A 19,104-nucleotide genomic window follows, 5' to 3' on the forward strand; every position below is an offset into this window, starting at 1 on the left:
TCACACACACACTCACACACACACTCACTCACACACACTAACACACACACTCACACACACACTCACACACACACCCACACACAGACACACTCACACACACACAAACTCACACACTCTCACACACACACTCACACACACTCACCCACTCAGACACATACTCACACACACACACACACACACTCACACACACACACTCACACACACTCTCACACACACACACACTCACACACACACACACACACACACACACACACACACACCTTCAAGCCATGTTCAAGCTGACAATTCTCAGCCTTCTCCAAGTTCAGTGTTGGGATGTAGTGGAGATTGGCGGCACTGGGCTTCACACATATGCATTTAAACCTCCTACCACCAAAGTCCATCCGTCCAAGGACAGGGGTACACATCCCTTAGGATGGCCCCAGGAAAGAGGTCCGTGCTGTCCCTAAGGGGTTTCCTGGCCACATGCAGTGGATATTGGGAGAAGACACCTCCCTAAGCTGAGTGACACAGCTAGAAGTCAGAGAAGGGGCCACTAAGACCCAGAAGTCCACACAGATCAAAGCTCAACCCTAGCTGGGAGTGGTAGGGCACACCTTGATCCCGGCACTCAGGAGGCAGAGGCAGGGGGAGCTCTGTGAGATTCAGGCCAGCCTGGTCTACATAGCGAGTTCTAGGCCAGCCAGGACTACATAGTAAGACTGTATCAAAACAACTAAAATCAAAACTCCAAAACAAACAAAAAGATGCAAAGGTCAGCCCTAGGGGAGATAGCTCATTGGTTAAGTGCACTGGCTGGTCTTGCAGAGGACCCAGATTCTGTTCCCAGCACCCATATTGTGGCTAGCAACCATCCTTGACTAAAGTTCCAGGGGACGTGACACCCTCTACTGACCCCTCGGGCACTGCATGCATTGGTTACATATACACATGCAGGCAAGCACTCATACACATACACAATAAAATAATAAAAATTTACAAACTCAGTTCCAACACAGAGGTGGAAGGACTCACCATCCAGTGCACTCCAGACGATGATGGAACGGTCTTTCATGCCCGCAAATACACACTTGTCATCCTTTGAGAAACAGGCGCACTGCACTCCTCTGCAGTAGGAACTCTGTTGAAAACAGACCACGTGATGAGCTTTGAATGGGAACTGACCCTACAGGCTCATGTGGTGCATGTAGTACGTGTGCATATGTACATGTGTGCGTGTGTGAGCACACGTCACAGCCCTTGTGTGGAGGTCAGAAGACAACTTGTGGGAGTCAGTTCTCTCCTTCCACCATGTGGATCCCAGGGATTGAACTCAGGTCTTCAAGGTTGGTGGCAAGCGCCTTTGCCCAACGAGCATCTCACCTGCACGGGCTCATGTGCTTTAATGCCTGTTCCCAAGCTGGTGGTGCTTATTTTTAAGGTTGTAGAACCTTTAAGAGGTGAGGCATCCCTGTAGGAAGTACGCCACTGGGGGACGGTCTTCAGGTTTTATACCCTGGCCCTGCTTCCTGTTTACTTTCCACTTCTTCCCACAATATGTGAGGTGAAGAATAACAGCTGCACACACCTGGAGTGGCCTGCCTTCCCTCCATATCAGACTGTGTTGCCATGGAGACACCTATGCTGTCTCCTCTCCATATCAGACTTTGTCACCTGCACCCTGCCTGTCTCTCCTCCATTATCAGACTGTGTCACCTTTGAGCTTCCTGTGCCCTACCTCTCCTCCACTATATCCCCTCCAACTGTGAGCCCCATCAAACCCTTCCCTAAGTTGTTTCTGGTCAGGTGTTCTGGCTACAGCAAAGAGGAAACTGACTAATGGACCACATCACCTGTTTCCAAACTGAGAGACACCCAGACTGACCCCCAGGGAGCCAGGCTTAGAAGAACCCCACCTGGGACAGATCAGAAGAACAGCTAGAGACGGAGAAAAAGACTTTCCAGGGACCAGGATCTGTCTTTATAGAGCTTGAAAGATTTAGCAATTTTGCATTGGAAGGTGAAAATGACAGGATTCAGTTTCTCTTTGACTTCTGGTTTTGGGGTGTGTGTGTGTTCACGTGTCTGTGTTCATGTGTGGGGCCAGAGGATAACCTCATTAGGGATGCAGTCCATCTCATTTGACAATGGGTTTATCATTGCATAGCTCACCCATTAGGCTAGCCCAATTTCCCTTTGTTACTTTGAGAAAGGGTCTAACGATGTACCCCAGGCTGTCCTAGAACTCCCGATCCTCTTGTCTCCTGAGTGCTGGGGTGACAGTACTGACCCATTTTGCCTGGCTTGATTGCTGAGTTTTCTGACACTCCTTAAACTGCTCATGAGGTGCCTACCTTCCCCTACAGTGCCTGTCCTAGTCAGTGATACATGGTGTGCATTTAATTAGTCAACTGCTTAGTAGTCTCAAGTCAAGACCAAGTGTGGCGGCTGAGGACATGGCTCAGTCAGCTGCTGCGGAGGACCTGAGTCTGATACCCCAACACCATGTAAAAACCGAGGCATGGTGGTCCACACTGCAATCCCAGCACTGGGGAGGTGGAGACAGGAGGGTCCTTAGAGCTTGCTGGCTGGCCAGCCTGGCCTAATAGGTAAGTCCCAGTGAAGAGACCCTGTCTCAAAAAACAAGGCAGGGGCTGAAGTGATGGTTCAGTGGTTAAGAACACTGGCCACTCTTCCAGAGGACTGAGGTTCCTTTCCAGGAACCAAATGGCAGCCAACAATCTTCCTTAAGTTCCAGGGGATCCGATGCCTACTCTGACCTCCTCTGGCATTGTATACATGTGGGGCACTTACATAGACACTTGTAAAACACTCATACACATAAAATTAAACTAAAATTTAAAAAAAATGGCAGACAGCTCCTGAGGAATGACACCCCAAGGCACTCACCGCGTAGCTCATCTCAAACTTGCACATGCAGGCCTGTAGGTCCCAGAGGCACAGGACGTCCTGGGCGCTGCTCACAGCCAGCTGTTCAGCGTGGCTGACCTCCACACAGCCCACTCGGCTCTGGTGCATCTCCAGGGGGAACACTTTGGCGTTTGCACAGTGGTACAGGAAGAGGCCACCGTTGGTCATGCCATAGAGCACACGGTAGTCAGCTAGCACGGCCACACTGGCTATGGTCTCTGGCAGCTGGGTATAAAAGGTATAGGTGGGGCCCTCGATGGTGGGGCACAGGGCCCCAGGACAGATGTCCAGCACCAGGACGATGTTGTCGTAGGCGACGACCAACCGGTCCTCGCTCTTGCTCAGGGCCATGCAGTTAATGGCTCTGCGGGCCTCTGGCGGGGGAATGCACAGCACATCCTGCCTGGAATTCAGGGGGAACACAAGTACAGTCCCTGAAACCAGGCCGGTGAACAGGAGCTTGGCTTGCTCCGCCACCTCCAGACACCTGACCTCATTGGATGTGTCCAGGGAATCCTGCTCCTCACCTGTGCAGGGAGAAGACAGCAAGGGTGAGTCACAGGCCCACTCCCCTGGCTTTCTTAGTTTCGTTTTTTTTAAAAAAAAGTTATTTTTATTTAAGTGTTTGAGTGTATTGCCTACATGTATATAAGTGCACCCATGCCATGCAATGCTCAAGGAGGTCAGAAGAGGGGGTCGGATCCCCTGGAACTGGAGTTCCTGACAGTTGTTAGCCACCATGTGGGTGCTGGGAATTGAACCTGGGTGCTCTGCAAGAGCAGCCAGTGCTCTTAACCACAGGTTTTAAAATTACATTTATTCATTTGTGTATGCACGTGTGTGGAGGTTGGAGCTTGTAGGCTCAGTCCCCTCCTTCTACCATAGGGGTCCCAGGGATTGAACTCAGTCCACAGTCTTGGCGGCCAGCACCTCCACCTGCGGAGCCATCTCGCATCTGGCTTTCTTAGTTTTAATGATTTAAAGTTTCACAACCAATGAAGTTCAACTTCGATAGGGTAAATTTCCCTAATTACTCTCTGACACACACCCTCAAGCTGGAAATGGGATTTGGGCTCTCGCCCAGTAAAGCTGAGGAATGAACACCAGGACCTCGCATAGCACACAGTGAAAAGGGAACCCTGGCACCTGCAAAGCTCCACTGGTGCTACAGAAATGAGTGCACTGGGATTCTGTGTGGTTTGCAGCGCTGGGGCAGGCGCCCCGGCTCAGGCCTGCTCAGCAGGAGCAGGGCCGGCAACCTGGCTTACTCACACGTTCCTTGGTCACTAGAGACTGACACCAAGAGCTTGCATGTGCTCAGTAAGCACAGGGCCGGGATCCCTCGCCCCCTCCTGTTTAGTCTTCCCAGGCTTCTGAGCTCTTGCATCTTTGCCCTTACCCCAAACTTGTCCTTTACAGATTCTGGCTGCTATAGGGCGAGTGTGTGCTGCCCCACATGTCCAGCAGATTCAGGTGTTGAAACTCCATCTGATGGCTAAGTGGTTAAGAGCACTGGCTGTTCTTGAAGAGGACCTGGGTTTGGTTCCCAGTACCCTCATAGTGGCTAACAACCGTCTGTAACACCAGTTCCAGGGGCTCTGACACCCTCTTCTGGCCTCCATAGGCACCTGTAGGTACGTGGTGCTTACTACAAACAGGCATACACAAATACAGATAAATTTAAAAAAAATTTTTAATGTCAGTGTTTAAACTGCCTGGTGTGGGATGATTTGTCCTGATTGCCTACAGCCCCAAACCAAGACAGCTTCAGTTCTTACCACACAGACAACTCTTATAATCTCTTACAAACCTTCAGCCAAGTCCCAGATGGTCACTTTGTTTCTGTCCCCGATCTTGGGGAAGTAGACATAGCTTCCGTTGTGGGACACTGCTGTGAGGCCTGAGCGGTCTAGAAATGGAGCTGAAGGCCTTGGCTTCTGAATGGAGCTGAGATCCCAGACTTTGAAAAAAGATGATTTCCAGGAGGCAGATGCCACCAGAGTCCCACCTCGGACCAACAGATTGACAGGGGCCCCGACGCCCTCCAGGACCTCCAGTAGGGCCCCCTGTTCTGACAGACTCCATACCTGAAGGCAGACAAGAGATGGGCATATCTGACTTGGTAATGTACTTAAACCACTATTGACCACCTTGAATGGACAGGCTCTGCTTTGAGTATCCTCACATCTCCCCCTGGCCTCCTTAAGCCTTTCTCGTGTCTCAGCCTGTGGCCTACACAGCAGTTCTCAAAGTATGTTCTGGGGAACCCCTGGAGGGCACCCCACAGACCCTCTCAAGGAGTCTATAAGATCAAAACTATTTTTTTAAAACATGTATTAAGTGTATGTCTGCGCACATGTGCACACGTGTAGGTCAGAGAACAACTTGTAGGAGGCCTCCTCTCCTTCCGTCATGTGGGTCCTGGGGATCAAACTCAGGTCGTCAGACTCAGTGGCATTTTTGTAATAAGCTAAGATATTACTGTTTTTTCCTTGGTCTTGATCTCACAAGTGAGATCATACTTATACATACAGAATTATTTTCCATTAAAATATGTCATGTGAACATACTGTGTTGATAGGTTCATGGATTTTCATTTTAAGGTATTTTATTTTTAAAAAATATTTATTATTTTTATTTTTTGCAGATGAGTGTACTGCCTCCATATAAGTGCACTTGTGTCTTTGTGTCCACAGAGGTCAGAAGAAGGTGTCAGATCACCCCCTGAACTTGAGTTATGGTTGTCAGCTGCTATGTGGGTGCTGGGAACTGAACCGGGTCCTCTGCAAGAGCAGTTCTTAACCACTGAGCCATCTCTCCAGCACTTTAAGATTTTAATTTTTATTTATATTTATGTGTATGTGTGTGTTTATACCACATGGGTACAGTGCTCGAGGAGGTCAATTACAGATGGTTGTTAGCCACATGGGTGCTGGGAATTGAACCCTGGTCCTCTGCAAGAGTAGCCAGTGCTCTAACTGCTGAGCCATCTCTCTAGGCCCCAGCTTTGACAACTTTGAACTTACTGAGCTTTTTCCTCCCTTACAGCTCTGAAGGCTATCATCCCAATTTTTCGGGTCTCAATGAGAATGCTGCCTGCTTCATGGAAAATTCCAGTAATTCCTGCCTGGTTCTGCTACTAGGGCTCAGGACACCACCATCCTGTGTCTTCCCAATAACTTCCCTATCTTGGCCTGAATTCATTGGACAGGTTTCTTTGTGTTGTATAGACAAAAGGTCTTAAAGAGCCACATATTGTGAGGCTGGGGCTCCCGGATTAACTCTCACCTGAATGAGTGCATCCCGGGACCCAGTGACAATCAGATTGTTCTCAGGACCCAAAACTGCCGTCTCCACCACGTCCTTGTGCTCTAGATCTGTGGCCACGAACTGGTGGAAGGCCTGAGAGCCAGCCAAGAATATCCGCACAGATCTCCCAAACCCTGCAATGACAGGGCCTGGTTATAATTCTGGGCATGATGGAGCCTGACTGCAATGTATGCAACCAACAGGGAGCCTACTGTGCAATGGGGGAGGGACATGAGGAAGACAGAGGAGTGCGGCGACACCCTCACAGCAGACAGGTGTGTTTGTGTCTGTGGGGTGGGGGTTTGAGGTCCTGCATGTATGTGAGTGCACCCGTGTTGTGCAATGCCGCGGAGGTCAGAAGAGGGCATCGGATTCCCCTGGAACTGGCATTAAGGACGGTTCGTAGCTGCTGGGAATTGAACCTGGGTCCTCTTCAAGAGCAGTCAGTGCTCTTAACCACTGAGGCATCTCTCCAACCCCTGAGAGATTCTTTATTTTCAAAACACAACAAGAGCTGTGGTGTGCTGTGGTGGCACACGCCTTTAATCCCAGCACTTGGGAGGCAGAGGCAGGCGGATCTCTGTGAGTTCAAGGCCAGCCTGGTCTACATAGTGAGTTCCAGGACAGCTGGGGCTACAGGGGGACCCTATCTCAAAAAGACAAAAACAAAAATAAAAACAAAACAAAACACCAAGAGAAGGTAGAAGGCCTCAGAGGGCAGTGAGTGGGTAAGACAGGAAGGAAGTGGAATGGGGGAGGGAAGGAGAGAAAAAGGAAGGTGGGAAGGAGCTGGGGGTGATGTCCAGATGCAGAAGCTGGGTTATGGGGCTCCAGGTAAACCTGAAAAAGCAAGAAGAAAGCTGGGTGCGGTGACACAGGCCTGTCATCCCAGTACTTAGGAAGGTCAGGAGTTCAAGGCCAGCCTCGGCTACATGGTGAGTTTGAGTCCAGCCTGGCCTACAGAGCAAGACGCTGCATCAAAAAGAGAAAGCGGGCTGGAGAGATGGCTCCAGGGTTCTGCTCCCAGCACCCACGTGAAGGCTAACAACCATCTGTAACTCCAGTTCCAGGGGATCCAATGCCCTTTTCTGGCTACCATGGGCATTTCAGTCACGTAGTACATTTACATGCAAGGCAAAACACTCATATGCATAAAAAATAAATAAATAGGGGCTGGAGAGATGGCTCAGCACTTAAGAGCACTGACTGCTCTTGCAAAGGACCCGGGTTCCATTCCCAGCACCCACATGGTGGCTACAAACTGTCCTTAACTCCAGTTCCAGGGGAATCCAAAGCCCTCTTCTGACCTCCTCAGCACTGCATGGCATGGGTACATTCACATACATGCAGGCAATACACTCACTCATACACATAAAATAAAAATAAAAAATAAAATATTAAAAAAATAATAAAATAAAAATAAATAAATCTTTAAAAAATAGAGAGGAAGCAGGGGCTAGAGACATGGCTCAGTGGTTAAGAGCCCTTGTTCTTGCTGAAGACCTGAGTTCAGTCTCCAGCACCCACATGGTCAAGCAGCTCTGCACTCATGTGTGCAAAGCCACATACAGGCACATACACATAATTAGAATTTTAAAAAAGAAAATATACAAAAAAAAAACCCCACAAGTGGGACGAGACATGGAAGGATCTTCCGAGAAGTCTCTGGAACTCTCTGAGATTGTCTTAAGCTGCCTAGTTGGTGGGGCTGTTGATCATGCCAGCCCCAGGACATTTGTGCTGGGACTCAGAGGTGGCAGCCACTGAAAGAGAGGAGCATCATGGGAAATCCAGGATGTGGGAAGAACCTAGACATACTGGAGGGCAGGAAGGTGCCAGTGTGGGTGGAGAGCGTGATGGGAGAGAAACGATAGATTTGTTTATTTCTTTGGATGATTACATCAAACAAACAGAAAAAACTGAACTAAAGACAGAAACAAGATGCCCAGTTAAATTTGAGCTTCAGACAGAAAATAATTTTTCATTATTTCAACTATATCTCAAATTCCAGCATGGGATACAGTCCCCTAAAAACCTAGTTTGTACTTTATTTTTTAACATTAAGAATTTTTAATTAATTTTTGTTTTATAAGTATGACTAGTTAATGTCCGCATGAATGTAAATGCGCCCCTGCCATGTAATGCTGGAGAAGGCCAGAAGAGGGTGTTGGATCCCCTGGAACTGGAGTTACAGACAGTTGTTAGCTGCCATGTGGGTGCTGGGAACTGAACCTGGGTCCTCTGCAGAAGCAGCCAGTGCTCTTAACCACTGAGCCATCTCTCCAGCCCCTAGTTTCCTTATCTTTAAATTTTTTAAATATTTTATTTATTTTGTGTGTGCATATGTGTGTGTATGTATGTACGTATGTAGGCACACACATGTGGTCATAGGTCGGGAATCATTTCTCTCCTTCTACCATGTGGGTTCTGGAGATGAAACTCAGGTCATCAAGCTTGGTGCTGTGGACATGCATTCACATGTGCACAAGAACACAGAAGTCAATCAATATATGTAAACACTGCACCCAGCAGACCTGAGCTCCACAGCCTGTACTTTGGTGCTGTGGCCTTGGCCTCACTGTGGGACTGGCCCTTCTACACCCAGGAACATCCTTTCATATAGTGATGGCCCGTGTATCTGGGGTTCTGTGTTACATCAGAGTGACAAAGTGAGCCCCATGGGAGCTTTGGGACAGGCCCATCACCCCGACCTTTGAAGGGGTTGGAGGCTGAGGTCAGCCACATAGTTATTGATGCCACTGTGACTGACTCCTAGCCAAACTCACCCACCCCAGGTCTGCTAGAAGCCTCTGTGGTTGGTGACGTCTACCACATCATCTCACCGCACTGTTAGGGGCACTACCCTCTGTCTGACGCTAACAGGAGAGAACTGAGGTTCATGTCTCGTGCCTCCTGGACACTGCCCACAGAACTCTCTTTTTTTAAACATTTTTTTTAATTAAAAAAATTTTATTTTATGTGTATGCATGTATTGCCTGCATGTAGGTAAGTGCACCCGTGTTGTGCAATGCCCACGGAGGACAGAAGAGGCTGTCAGATCCCTGGAACTGGAGTTACAGACACTCGTTAGCTGCCATGTGGGTGCTGGGATTCGAACCTGGGTCTTCTGCAAGAACAGCCAATGTTCTTAACCGCTGAGCCATCTCTTCAGCCCTCCACAGAACTCTTTCTTTGCTGATTTCATGAGGGTTTTTGTATGTGCACCGCATGTATGCATGCATGTGGAAGCCACTGGTCAACCTCAGGGATCATTCCTCAGGGACAACCCACCTTTTTAATTTGTGTTTGCGTGTCTTTGTGTATAGTTACGCCTGTCCATATAGAGGCCAGAGGTCAACATCGTATGTCTTCCTCAGTCTTTCTCCATTCTGTGTTTTGAGACATGTTCTCTCATGACCCTGGAGCTTGCCATTTTGGCTAGATTGGCTGCCCAGTGTGCTGCTGGGATCTGCCTGTGTCCACCTCCCCCAGCACTGGGGTTACACATGTACTCAAGTCTATCCATTGACCCATCTCCCCAGACCTACCATATTTTTTGAGACAGTCTCCCTAGTCTGGGGCTCACTGATTTGACTAGGTTGGCTGGCCAGCAACCTGCCAGGATCTTCCTGTCTCTGCGTCTTAGTGCTGGAGTTAAAATTGAACTGCACAACTTGCTTTTCATGTAGGGTGTTGGGATTTGAACTCAGGCCCTCATGCTCTCCAGGCAAGCACTTTACTCGCTGAGCTGTCTCTCCAGCCTTCCTGTCCTGGTTTTTTTATTTTATTATTTTTTAAATATTTATTATTTTTATTTTATGTGTATGCATGTATTGCCTGCATGTAGGAAAGTGCATCTGTGTTGTGCAATGCCCACAGAGGACAGAAGAGGCTGTTGGATCCCCTGGAACTGGAGTTAGGGACAGTTGTTAGCTGCCGTGTGGGTGCTAGGATTTGAACCCGAGTCTTCTGCAAGAACAACCAGTGTTCTTAACTGCTGAGCCATCTCTCCAGCCCCCTCCCCTGAGTTTAATCTCTGTCCTTTCATGGCTATCAGCTGAAACTGTGGTATGTTTGCTGTCTCTGAACTCTGGGAGGTCTGTGATTCATGAAACTGATAGCAGACTTGGGGACCAAACACTGAAATTTTATTCATGACTCTTGAAAGATAACTCTTATTACCTAAGTCCAACCCACTATGTTAGTTTCCCCAAACTGTGAATGGAGAAACGTGCAGTGGCTGCTGGAGCACGCTGTACCTGAGACCCCACCGCAACATACTTCTAAGTCTTTGAGATCCTTGGCACCTCTGGCCTCAGTCTTGATTCTATCCTGGTCTCTAGCTTTGTTTAGCTCTCATCTTTCACTCCTTAATCGTGTGATGTGTTTTACACTTAACACCACTGACAGCTCTTTTGGAAACAGGCCAGAGTCTATAGCAATCAATATTGCCCTCAGTCAGTCTGGGATCGCTATGTAACCCTGATTGGCCTGCAACTCACAGAGATCCACCTACCTCTGCATTCTGAGTGTTGGGATAAAAGGTGTGTACCACCAAGCCTGGATTTTTCTCTTCTTTTAAAAATTTGATTAATTTTATTTTTATTTGATATACGAGTGTTTTGCCTGCTTGTATGCTGAGTGCACCCATGTGTGCAATGCCCACAGAAGCCAGAAGAGGGAGGCCTATTTCCTGGAACTGGAGTTACAGATGGTTGTTAGCTGCCATGTGGGTGCTAACTGAACCCTGGTCCACAGGATGAGCAGTCAATGCTCTTAACCACTGAGCCATCTTTTTTGGTCTTTTTGAGGAAGGGTGTCCCTGAAGCCCCAGCTGACCTAGAACGCACTATGTACACCAAGCTGGCCTTGATCTCCCAGAGCTCTGCCTGCCTCTGCCTCTCAGGTGCTGGGATTAAAGTCGTCCACCACCATGCCTGGCCCTGACTTATTTCTTCAGTGTAAAATATATATTAACCTTTGAAAATCTGTTATTACAAAAAGAATGAGAAACAGTCCTCAGAATACTTATATTGATTCCATAGTATTTTTGGCATATTGAATATAATAGACTATTTGACTAATGTGGATTTAATTATTTAAATTAAACATTAACTTTTATAACTATTACTATTAATTTAAATAATTAATAGTTAATTTAAAATGTTTCTTGAAGCTGGAGAGATGGCTAAGTGGTTAAGCGCAATCTCTGCTTTTGCAAAGAACCCAAGTTGGATTCCCAGCACCTACATGGTGGCTAAGAGCTGCCTGTAACTTTAGCTCCAGGGGATCTGACACCTTCTTCTGGCTTCCATGGGCACCTGGACTCATGTGCACACACATACACAGATACATACACATGCACATAATTACAAATAAAATCAATCTTAAAAAACATTTAAAAAGTCAAGAGGTAATTAAATGTGTGTGATGGAATATTATTCAACCATGGAAACAAATGAAGTACCATCTGTGACAGGGACAGAATTAATGAACATTATGTTCAATGAAATGAGGCTGGCGTGGAGCAGACACCACGTTCCCGCTCATGTAGAAGCTGAAAGTGTTGATTTAAGAGTAGAGAGAGGGCCAGTAAGGTGGCCCAGCGGGTAAAGGTGCTTGCTGCCAAGCCTGAGAACCTGATTCCATCCCCAGGACCCACATGTGGAAGGACTGACTGCTGCAGGCTGTCCTCTCTCCACATGCGCACCATGACGCCTGTGTGAGATATGCTCACATGAAATTAAAAAATGTCAAAACATTTTCTAAAGCAAAGAAATACAATAGGATTAGCATAATTTGGGAGGGAGAGAGGGAAGAGGGGAGGAAGTGGGAGATGGAGGGATTGGTTAGTTTCTACAGCACCCACTGGTGACAGTAGTTTCCAACCATTTATCATCTATTTTACAAAGAACTAGCAGCAATGAATTTAAAAATTTGAACCTGAAGCCGGGTGTAGTGACTCAAGCCTTTAGTCCCAGCACTGGGGAGGGAGAGGCAGGTGGATCTCTGTGAGTTCAAGGCCAGCCTGGTCTACATAGTGAGTTCCAGGACAGCTGGGGCTACAGGGAGACCCTGTCTCAAAAAAAAGCAAAAACAAAAACAAAACCATTAACAACAGAAAATCCAAAGACATTCCAACATGAAAGATGAATGTTTAAGGAGATGCTGATGCTGGCTAGACAGATGGTCAATGGGTAAAAATGCTTGCCGTAACCCAGCACTGAGGTGGTGGGGACAGGATGTCCCGCCTGACTTCAGCTTCAGTGAGAAGCCCTGTCTCAAAGGAGAAAGGTGGAGCGTTACAGCAGGATATCTGGCAGTTTCCCCCGTCCTGTGTGTGAGCACATGCTTCTGCATACGTGTGCACATGAACTACATTTATGGGCTAGAATATGATTGCACCACAAATATATACATCTGTTGTGTCTAGCCAATGCTTTTCTGTGCCTATGTGTTCATCTGCGTATGCTAGGCTGGCCTACAAGCTGCAGAGATGTACCTGTCCCCACCCTGCACCACCAGATCTGGCATTACAGGTGCGCATCGATACACCTGGCTCTTTGTGTGGGTTCTGGGGGATCCACAGGCAGGTCCACGTGCTTTCTCAGCAAACACGTTACCGTCTGGCATTTCTCTAATCCTAATTTTTTTTTAATTAGTTTGTGAAACATGTGTGGGCCTCGGCTCCTGGGAAGCCCTCCCTGACTACTCTGGAATATGGCCTGGAACAGGCCTTGAAGCCTCTACTTGTTTTGGGGTGCTTGGGATGGAATTCAGAATTTTGCTCATTCTGGGCAGCAGCTCTGCCACTGAGCTGTTGCTGAGTTTCTGTTTTGAAATGGTTAAAAGAAATAAAAAAGGGGGCTGGAGAGATGGCTCAGCGGTTAAGAGCACTGACTGCTCTTGCAGAGGACCCGGGTTCGATTCCCAGCACCCACATGGCAGCTATGAACTGTCGTTAAATCCAGTTCTGGGGGAATCTGATGCCCTCTTCTGACCTCTGTGGCATTGCACGACACGGGTGTACTCACATACATGGAGGCAATACATTCATACACATAAAATTAAAAATATAAATAAAACATAAAAAAAGAAACTAAAAAGTTTGGGATGTCATAACACAGGAATATTATTTGGAATTTAACTGTGTCAGTCAACTGACTGACATAAGGCCACACTCACTCCACATGCCGTCTGAGAATTCGGTACCCTGTCTACAGTCTTTTCAGACTTAAAATGCCAAAAAATATTATGTGCACCGTTTTGGAAATAGTTTGCCGCCTCCAACCAGGTTCTCCTTCATGTCCCTGAACTCCTCCATATTTCTGACCTAATTTTGTTCATTCAGGTTTTGTTGTTGTTGATGATTTGGGGTTTGGGTTTTTTTTTTTTTTTTTTTTTTTTTTTTTGCAGTGCTGGGATGGAACCCAGACCTTAAGCACTGGGTGCCTGGCCTCCAACCAGCTTTAATTTTCCTCCTTGATAGTCAGCAATGAAAGATAGATGCTACCTGCAGCAAGAAGGGACTCATCTTCTGAAACCACCAGGAATCCCAAGGCTTCTGGAAGCTTCTCCAGCAATCTGTCTCCTTTGGAGGAAACCTGTACAGTGAAATATGAGTGTTAGGTGTGCCTACAGCATTAGGCCTCAGAGCTGGGACCTGACCCAAAGCTCTGCCCCCACAGCTCCTCCCTTCCTTCATCCCTCCCTCCCTTCCCTCTTTAAAATATTTTAGAGTTTATCTTAAATTGTATGTATATATGTGTGTATGTATATATTTGTGTATGTGTTTGTGAACACGACTGCAACTTCTGTGGAGGCCAGAAGAGGGCATTGGATAGCCCAGAACTGGAGTTCCAGATGTAGTTAGGCACCAGTGTTCTTAACTGACAAACCCTCTCTCTAACCCTCCTCTTTTTTTCCTTCTTTTCTCTTTCCTTCCCTCCCTTCATCCTTCTCTCCTGTCCTCTTCCTTTTTTTTTTTTTTTAATCTTTTTGAGACAGGGTCTCCCTGTAGCCCCAGCTGGGCTGGAACTCACTACTAGACCAGGCTGGCTTCGAACTCACAGAGATCCGCCTGCCTCTGCCTCCTGAGTGCTGGGATTAAGAGCATGGGCCACCACTCCCAACTTCTCTTCATTTTTTTGAACCAAGGTCTCACTCTGTAGCTCCCACTGGTCTCAAACTCATGGGCCTTCTGCCTGTCCCTGGAATTACCTGTGTCCATCATGCCTAGCACCTGGGCAGATCCCTTAGTGACCACACTCCTCTGCCTCTCCCTCAGTCCAGTCCATTTTGGAACTTCTTTTTCCAGGGATACTGCCCCTGGTGTTTTGGTTCAGATATGGAGCATCCCCCAAAGGCTCATGTATTTGAACACTTGGTCCTCAGTTGGTGGTGCTGGTTGGGGGTGTGGAACCTTTGAGAGGTGGGCCTTGCTGGAGAAAGTGGAAATTCAAGGCCAGCTTGGACTATACATCAAGACCTTATTTCAAAAGTAAAAATAAATAAATAGAAGATGGGTCAGAGAAACGGCTCAATGGTTTCGAGGGACTACTGCTCTCCCAGAGGACCTGAGTTTGGTTCCCAGTACCCAGGTCAGGCAGCGCTCAACCACCACTCCAGCTCCAGGGGATCCAACACCATCTCTGGCCTGCATGGACACCGAAACACATGGCATACCCCCATACATACACGTAAATAAAAATAAATCTTAAAAAAATAAATAAGATGTGCTTGCGAGATGGCTTAAGGAGCGAAGGCCCTTGTTGCCAAGCCTGACGACCTGAGTTCAATCTCTAGGACCCACATGGTGGAAAGGGAGGGGGAGAACCGACTCCTGCAAGCTGTCCACATGTGCACCATAATACACACATGTTCCCGCTGCCGCCCCACATAAATGTAACTAAGAAAATAGGACTCACCCCCCTCCCCCAACGCGCCTCCCGGGCACAGGCTGGGCCGCCAGCTCGTGGCGGGCCGGGAGGCGCGTCTGCACCCCGCGGGCGCCCAGCCAGGAGGGCCTCCGAGGTCAGCCGCGGAGCACGTGGGGACGACGCGCGCACTGGGCCCCCCAGCAGAGGGATCCGCGCGCGGCGGTGCGTGATTGGCTGCGTGTGCGCTACCTCGTGCGTCCGCGCGCAGGTGCTGGGACTGGGAGCAGCGCGCCTGGGAGCGAGAAGCCGCTGTTCGCAGTACCTGTGGAACAGCGGCGGACGCCTGGAAGGGGGGTTGCAGACTGGAAGGGGGGTGGCAGACTGGAAACAGGAGGTTGCAGACTGGAAGGGGGGTGGCAGACTGGAAACAGGAGGTTGCAGACTGGAAGAGGGGTTGCAGACTGGAAGGGGGGTGGCAGACTGGAAGGGGGGGCATCCTGGGAGTGAGTCTGAGAGATAAGTTGTAAGTGCGGTGTACTAGACTGCCATCTGGACCACAGCAAGATCGACTTTGTTAACAGGGTAGACATTCCCTTCGTCATTCCCCAGAGGGTAGGTGATTCTTAGGACAGATCTGCTTAGCCAGCTCTATGAGAACTGGTTAACCCCAAGAAAGGTGTGTTTTGGGCGAGGTGATTTATTTATTTAATGTGTATTTGTTGACTTTTTGTGCATATCATACAATAAATCATTTTAAAAATAAATAAAATAGAATATTTTTTCGTCCCGGTGTCCGTGGTTACCACCCCACTCCCCCCCCACCCCCCGTCCCCCATCAAGAGTTTACAGCTTGGATGTCTATTGAAAACAAACTCCGTGTGTCTGTGTGTCTGCTGGTGATGTGGCTCAGGGATAGAGAACTTTCCCAGCATGCCCAAAGCTACGGGGTTCAGCTCCCTGTGCTGAAAGAAGTTCTGTTCCTGTTGCCCCTACAAGCTGCTGGCAAACCTGTCTCCCTCCATAGGATGAGGTTCTTGAGGCTAGACTTGGGGGTTGCTATAATGGGATGTGGTTTGCCCCCCCCCCAAAATTTGTGTGTTAGAAGCTTGGTCCTCAATATAAGGGTGTTGTGTAGCAAATTCCTGCCAACTGAAACATTCCATCCTGGAGGCAGGCCCCCTAAAACTCAGGAAGTACTCCGCTCACAATTCTTAGGAAGTCTGAAACAGACTCAGGAAATTCTAAAGGGAGGCCACAAGAAGGTGGCTGGACAGATGATGGGTCAGTTATTAGCGCTAGTTACTCTTGGAGAGGACGGGAGTTTGGCTTCCAGCACACATGTCAGGTAAGTCACAATTGCCTGTAATTTTAGCAGATCTGATGCTCTCTTCGGGCCTCTGGTCATCTGCACTCGTGTGCACACATACACATAATTAAAAATAAAATAGACCTAAAAAAAAAAAAAGACTCTGGGACTGCAGAGGTTGCGCAGTGGTTAAGAGCACTAGCTGCTCTTGCAGAAGACCTGGGTTCAGTTCCCAGTACCCAAATATTAGCTAACAATCATGTGTAACGCCAGTTCCAGGGGATCCGATGCCTTCTGACCTCTATGGGCATTGTACACACAGGTACACTTACATTTTATGTATACATAAAATAAAAATGAACAAATCCCAAAAAATAAGTTTTTAAAAAAGACTCAGGAAATGAACAACTCACAAGTCTTAGAAGTCCCTGAAATGTGCAAGATTCACAAGGCCTCCCAACCCCCAAAGTTACATGAGCAGTAGGAACCACCAGGGGCCTGTCTGACCTGTTGACTGCCTGTGAGTCACAGAGAGCTCAAGGTCTGAGCTCCACCCTAGGGGATGGATTAGTCTTTCCTCAGAGACCAGGAGGGTTCTCTGAAGACAAGACTCCAGTCTCACAGGGTTTAAAGAGTTACTAAAGAGTAGATTATAATCAGTTTCTCTCTCTCTCTCTCTCTCTCTCTCTCTCTCTCTCTCTCTCTCTCTCTCCTTCCTATTGCAGTTCTTCACCATATTGTGATCCAGCTCAAAGCCATCACCAGAAGCCAAGCGCCCACTCTCTGTGGTGCTGAGGATGGAACTCAGGGTCTCACCCACAGTAGTTAAGCGCTCTACCACTGAGTCGTGTTCCCAGTCCTGAGCCACACACCTAATTTCCCTTCTTCCAGAACCATAAGCCAAAACAGCCCTCTGTTCTGTTTTTTCTCTTTTTCCATTTGTGTTTGTGTGTATGTGCTTGCACGGGTATGGGTGGAGGCCTGAGGCTGATGGCAGGAATCATCCTCCAGTGCTCTTCCCGTCTCATTCTTTGAGTCAGGAATGCCAAGTCAAACCCAGAGCTCACTGATATGGGTAGTCTCACTAGCCAGCTTGCCCTGGGATCCTTTGTTTCTGCCTTCCAAGGTTGGAATTACGGGCCGTCACACCCACTCTGCATTTACATGGGTTTCTGGGGCTTGAACACCACTCCTCTTGCTTACATGGCAAGGATTAAGCACGGAGCCATCTTCCCACGGCCAACCCTCTGTTCTGTGTGTTTCTATGTGAACATGTGGAGCCCAGAGTTTATGTTGGGTTATCGTCCCCATTCATGCTCCACCTGCTCGCGCGTGTCTCTCAGTGCGCGTGTGTAGTCAGTTCTCTCCTTCCGTGTGGGTCCCAGCGCTCAAACTCAGGTTGTCAGGCTTGGTGACAAGCACCTTTACCTCCTGAGCCATGTGGCCAGCCCTCCACCTTCTGTTTTGAGGCAGGGTCTCTCACCGACCCTGGAGCTCATCCATTCATCCACGCTGGCTGGTCAGCAAGCCCCAGCCCAGGGACCCTCCTGTCGGCCGCCCCAGTGCTGCAGATCCAGGTGTGCTGCCATGCCTGGCTTCACTGTGGGGTACCACAGACTCAGGCCCTTGTACTCACACAGCTGTCACCTCACCCACTGAGCATATCCGCAGCACTGACCCTCTGTCCTATTATAAAGGCCCAAGCCTCTGGTATTTTATTTGCGCAATGCAGAATGGGCTAAGACAATGCTCTCCTATTTCTGCAGTCTCCAGTATCTATCGGAGTGCCTGGCATGTCCATTACAACTCCGAGTGTATAACTTCTTTTTGTTTGTTTAACACAGTCTCATGGAGCCCAGGCTGGCTCGTGATCGTCCTGACTCTGCTTTCTGAGTGCTGGGATTAAAGGTGTGTGCCGCCACAGCTGGCCCCAAACTCTTCCTACTACAAACACTCACGGCCATGTGCACCTGGACTCTTCCCACTCTGCACTCCCAGCATTCGTGGCCATGTTAGTGCTCATGGAAGCAGGGACCAGTGCCAAGAATGCAGTCTGTGTGAGTCTCTGCTCATGGGTTCCACAGCTTCAACCTAGGGAGGAAGGGCTGGCTTTCGCCCACAGTGTCAGGGATATAGTTTATCATGGTGGGGAAGGCATGGAGGCTGGGTCCACAGTAACAACTTCTTTACCTCTTGGTGTAGACAACTCGGGCCAGAACAGGAAGTCGGTGTCCCTCTCACGCCCACACCCAGTGACACACTTGTAGCTAGGTCCCACCTCCCAAAACAGTGCCACCACCTGGGGACCAAGTGTTCAAGCACAGGAGCCTGTGCGGGGACCTGTCACCTGTAAACCACAGGTGGGGGAGCAATGCCTGGTGCTGGCCCTGCAATAGGGACAACTCTGAGCTGTGCCCTACAGAGGTGTGTCCCCAGAAGGACAGAGCAGCAGCAACTGTTCAGAGAGCCCAGGCCCTGGGGAACAGGCAAGGACTGGCTCCTGACCTGTGCCCAACTACAGATCCCCAGAACAAAGAACCTAAAAGGGCTGGGAATGGTGGTGCAGCCTTTAGTGCCAGCACTCGGGAGGAGAGGCAGGCAGATCTCTGTAGGGTCGATAGCGAGCTCTGGGCTAGCCAGGGTGAAACCGCGTCAAAAAAAAAAAAAAAAAAAAAAAAAAAAAAAAAAAAAAAAAAAAAA

The 19,104-nt window shown here is 48.6% G+C and overlaps 1 protein-coding gene across 1 annotated transcript in view; it reads right to left on the reverse strand.

Moving 5' to 3' along the window:
- Positions 1-19,104, reverse strand: part of Nwd1 (NACHT and WD repeat domain containing 1) — a 96,846-nt gene that overhangs the window by 5,147 nt on the left and 72,595 nt on the right. The window contains exons 15-19 of the mRNA XM_008824646.2: positions 13,733-13,823; positions 6,199-6,353; positions 4,721-4,997; positions 2,890-3,437; positions 1,015-1,120 (exon numbers count right to left, since the gene is read on the reverse strand). Of these exons, the coding sequence (XP_008822868.1) occupies positions 1,015-1,120; positions 2,890-3,437; positions 4,721-4,997; positions 6,199-6,353; positions 13,733-13,823 (1,177 nt within the window). The remainder of the gene's footprint in view (positions 1-1,014; positions 1,121-2,889; positions 3,438-4,720; positions 4,998-6,198; positions 6,354-13,732; positions 13,824-19,104) is intronic.

Source organism: Nannospalax galili, unplaced genomic scaffold, assembly GCF_000622305.1.
Source record: "Nannospalax galili isolate Female #2095 unplaced genomic scaffold, S.galili_v1.0 scaffold529, whole genome shotgun sequence".
Taxonomy (NCBI): domain Eukaryota; kingdom Metazoa; phylum Chordata; class Mammalia; order Rodentia; family Spalacidae; genus Nannospalax; species Nannospalax galili.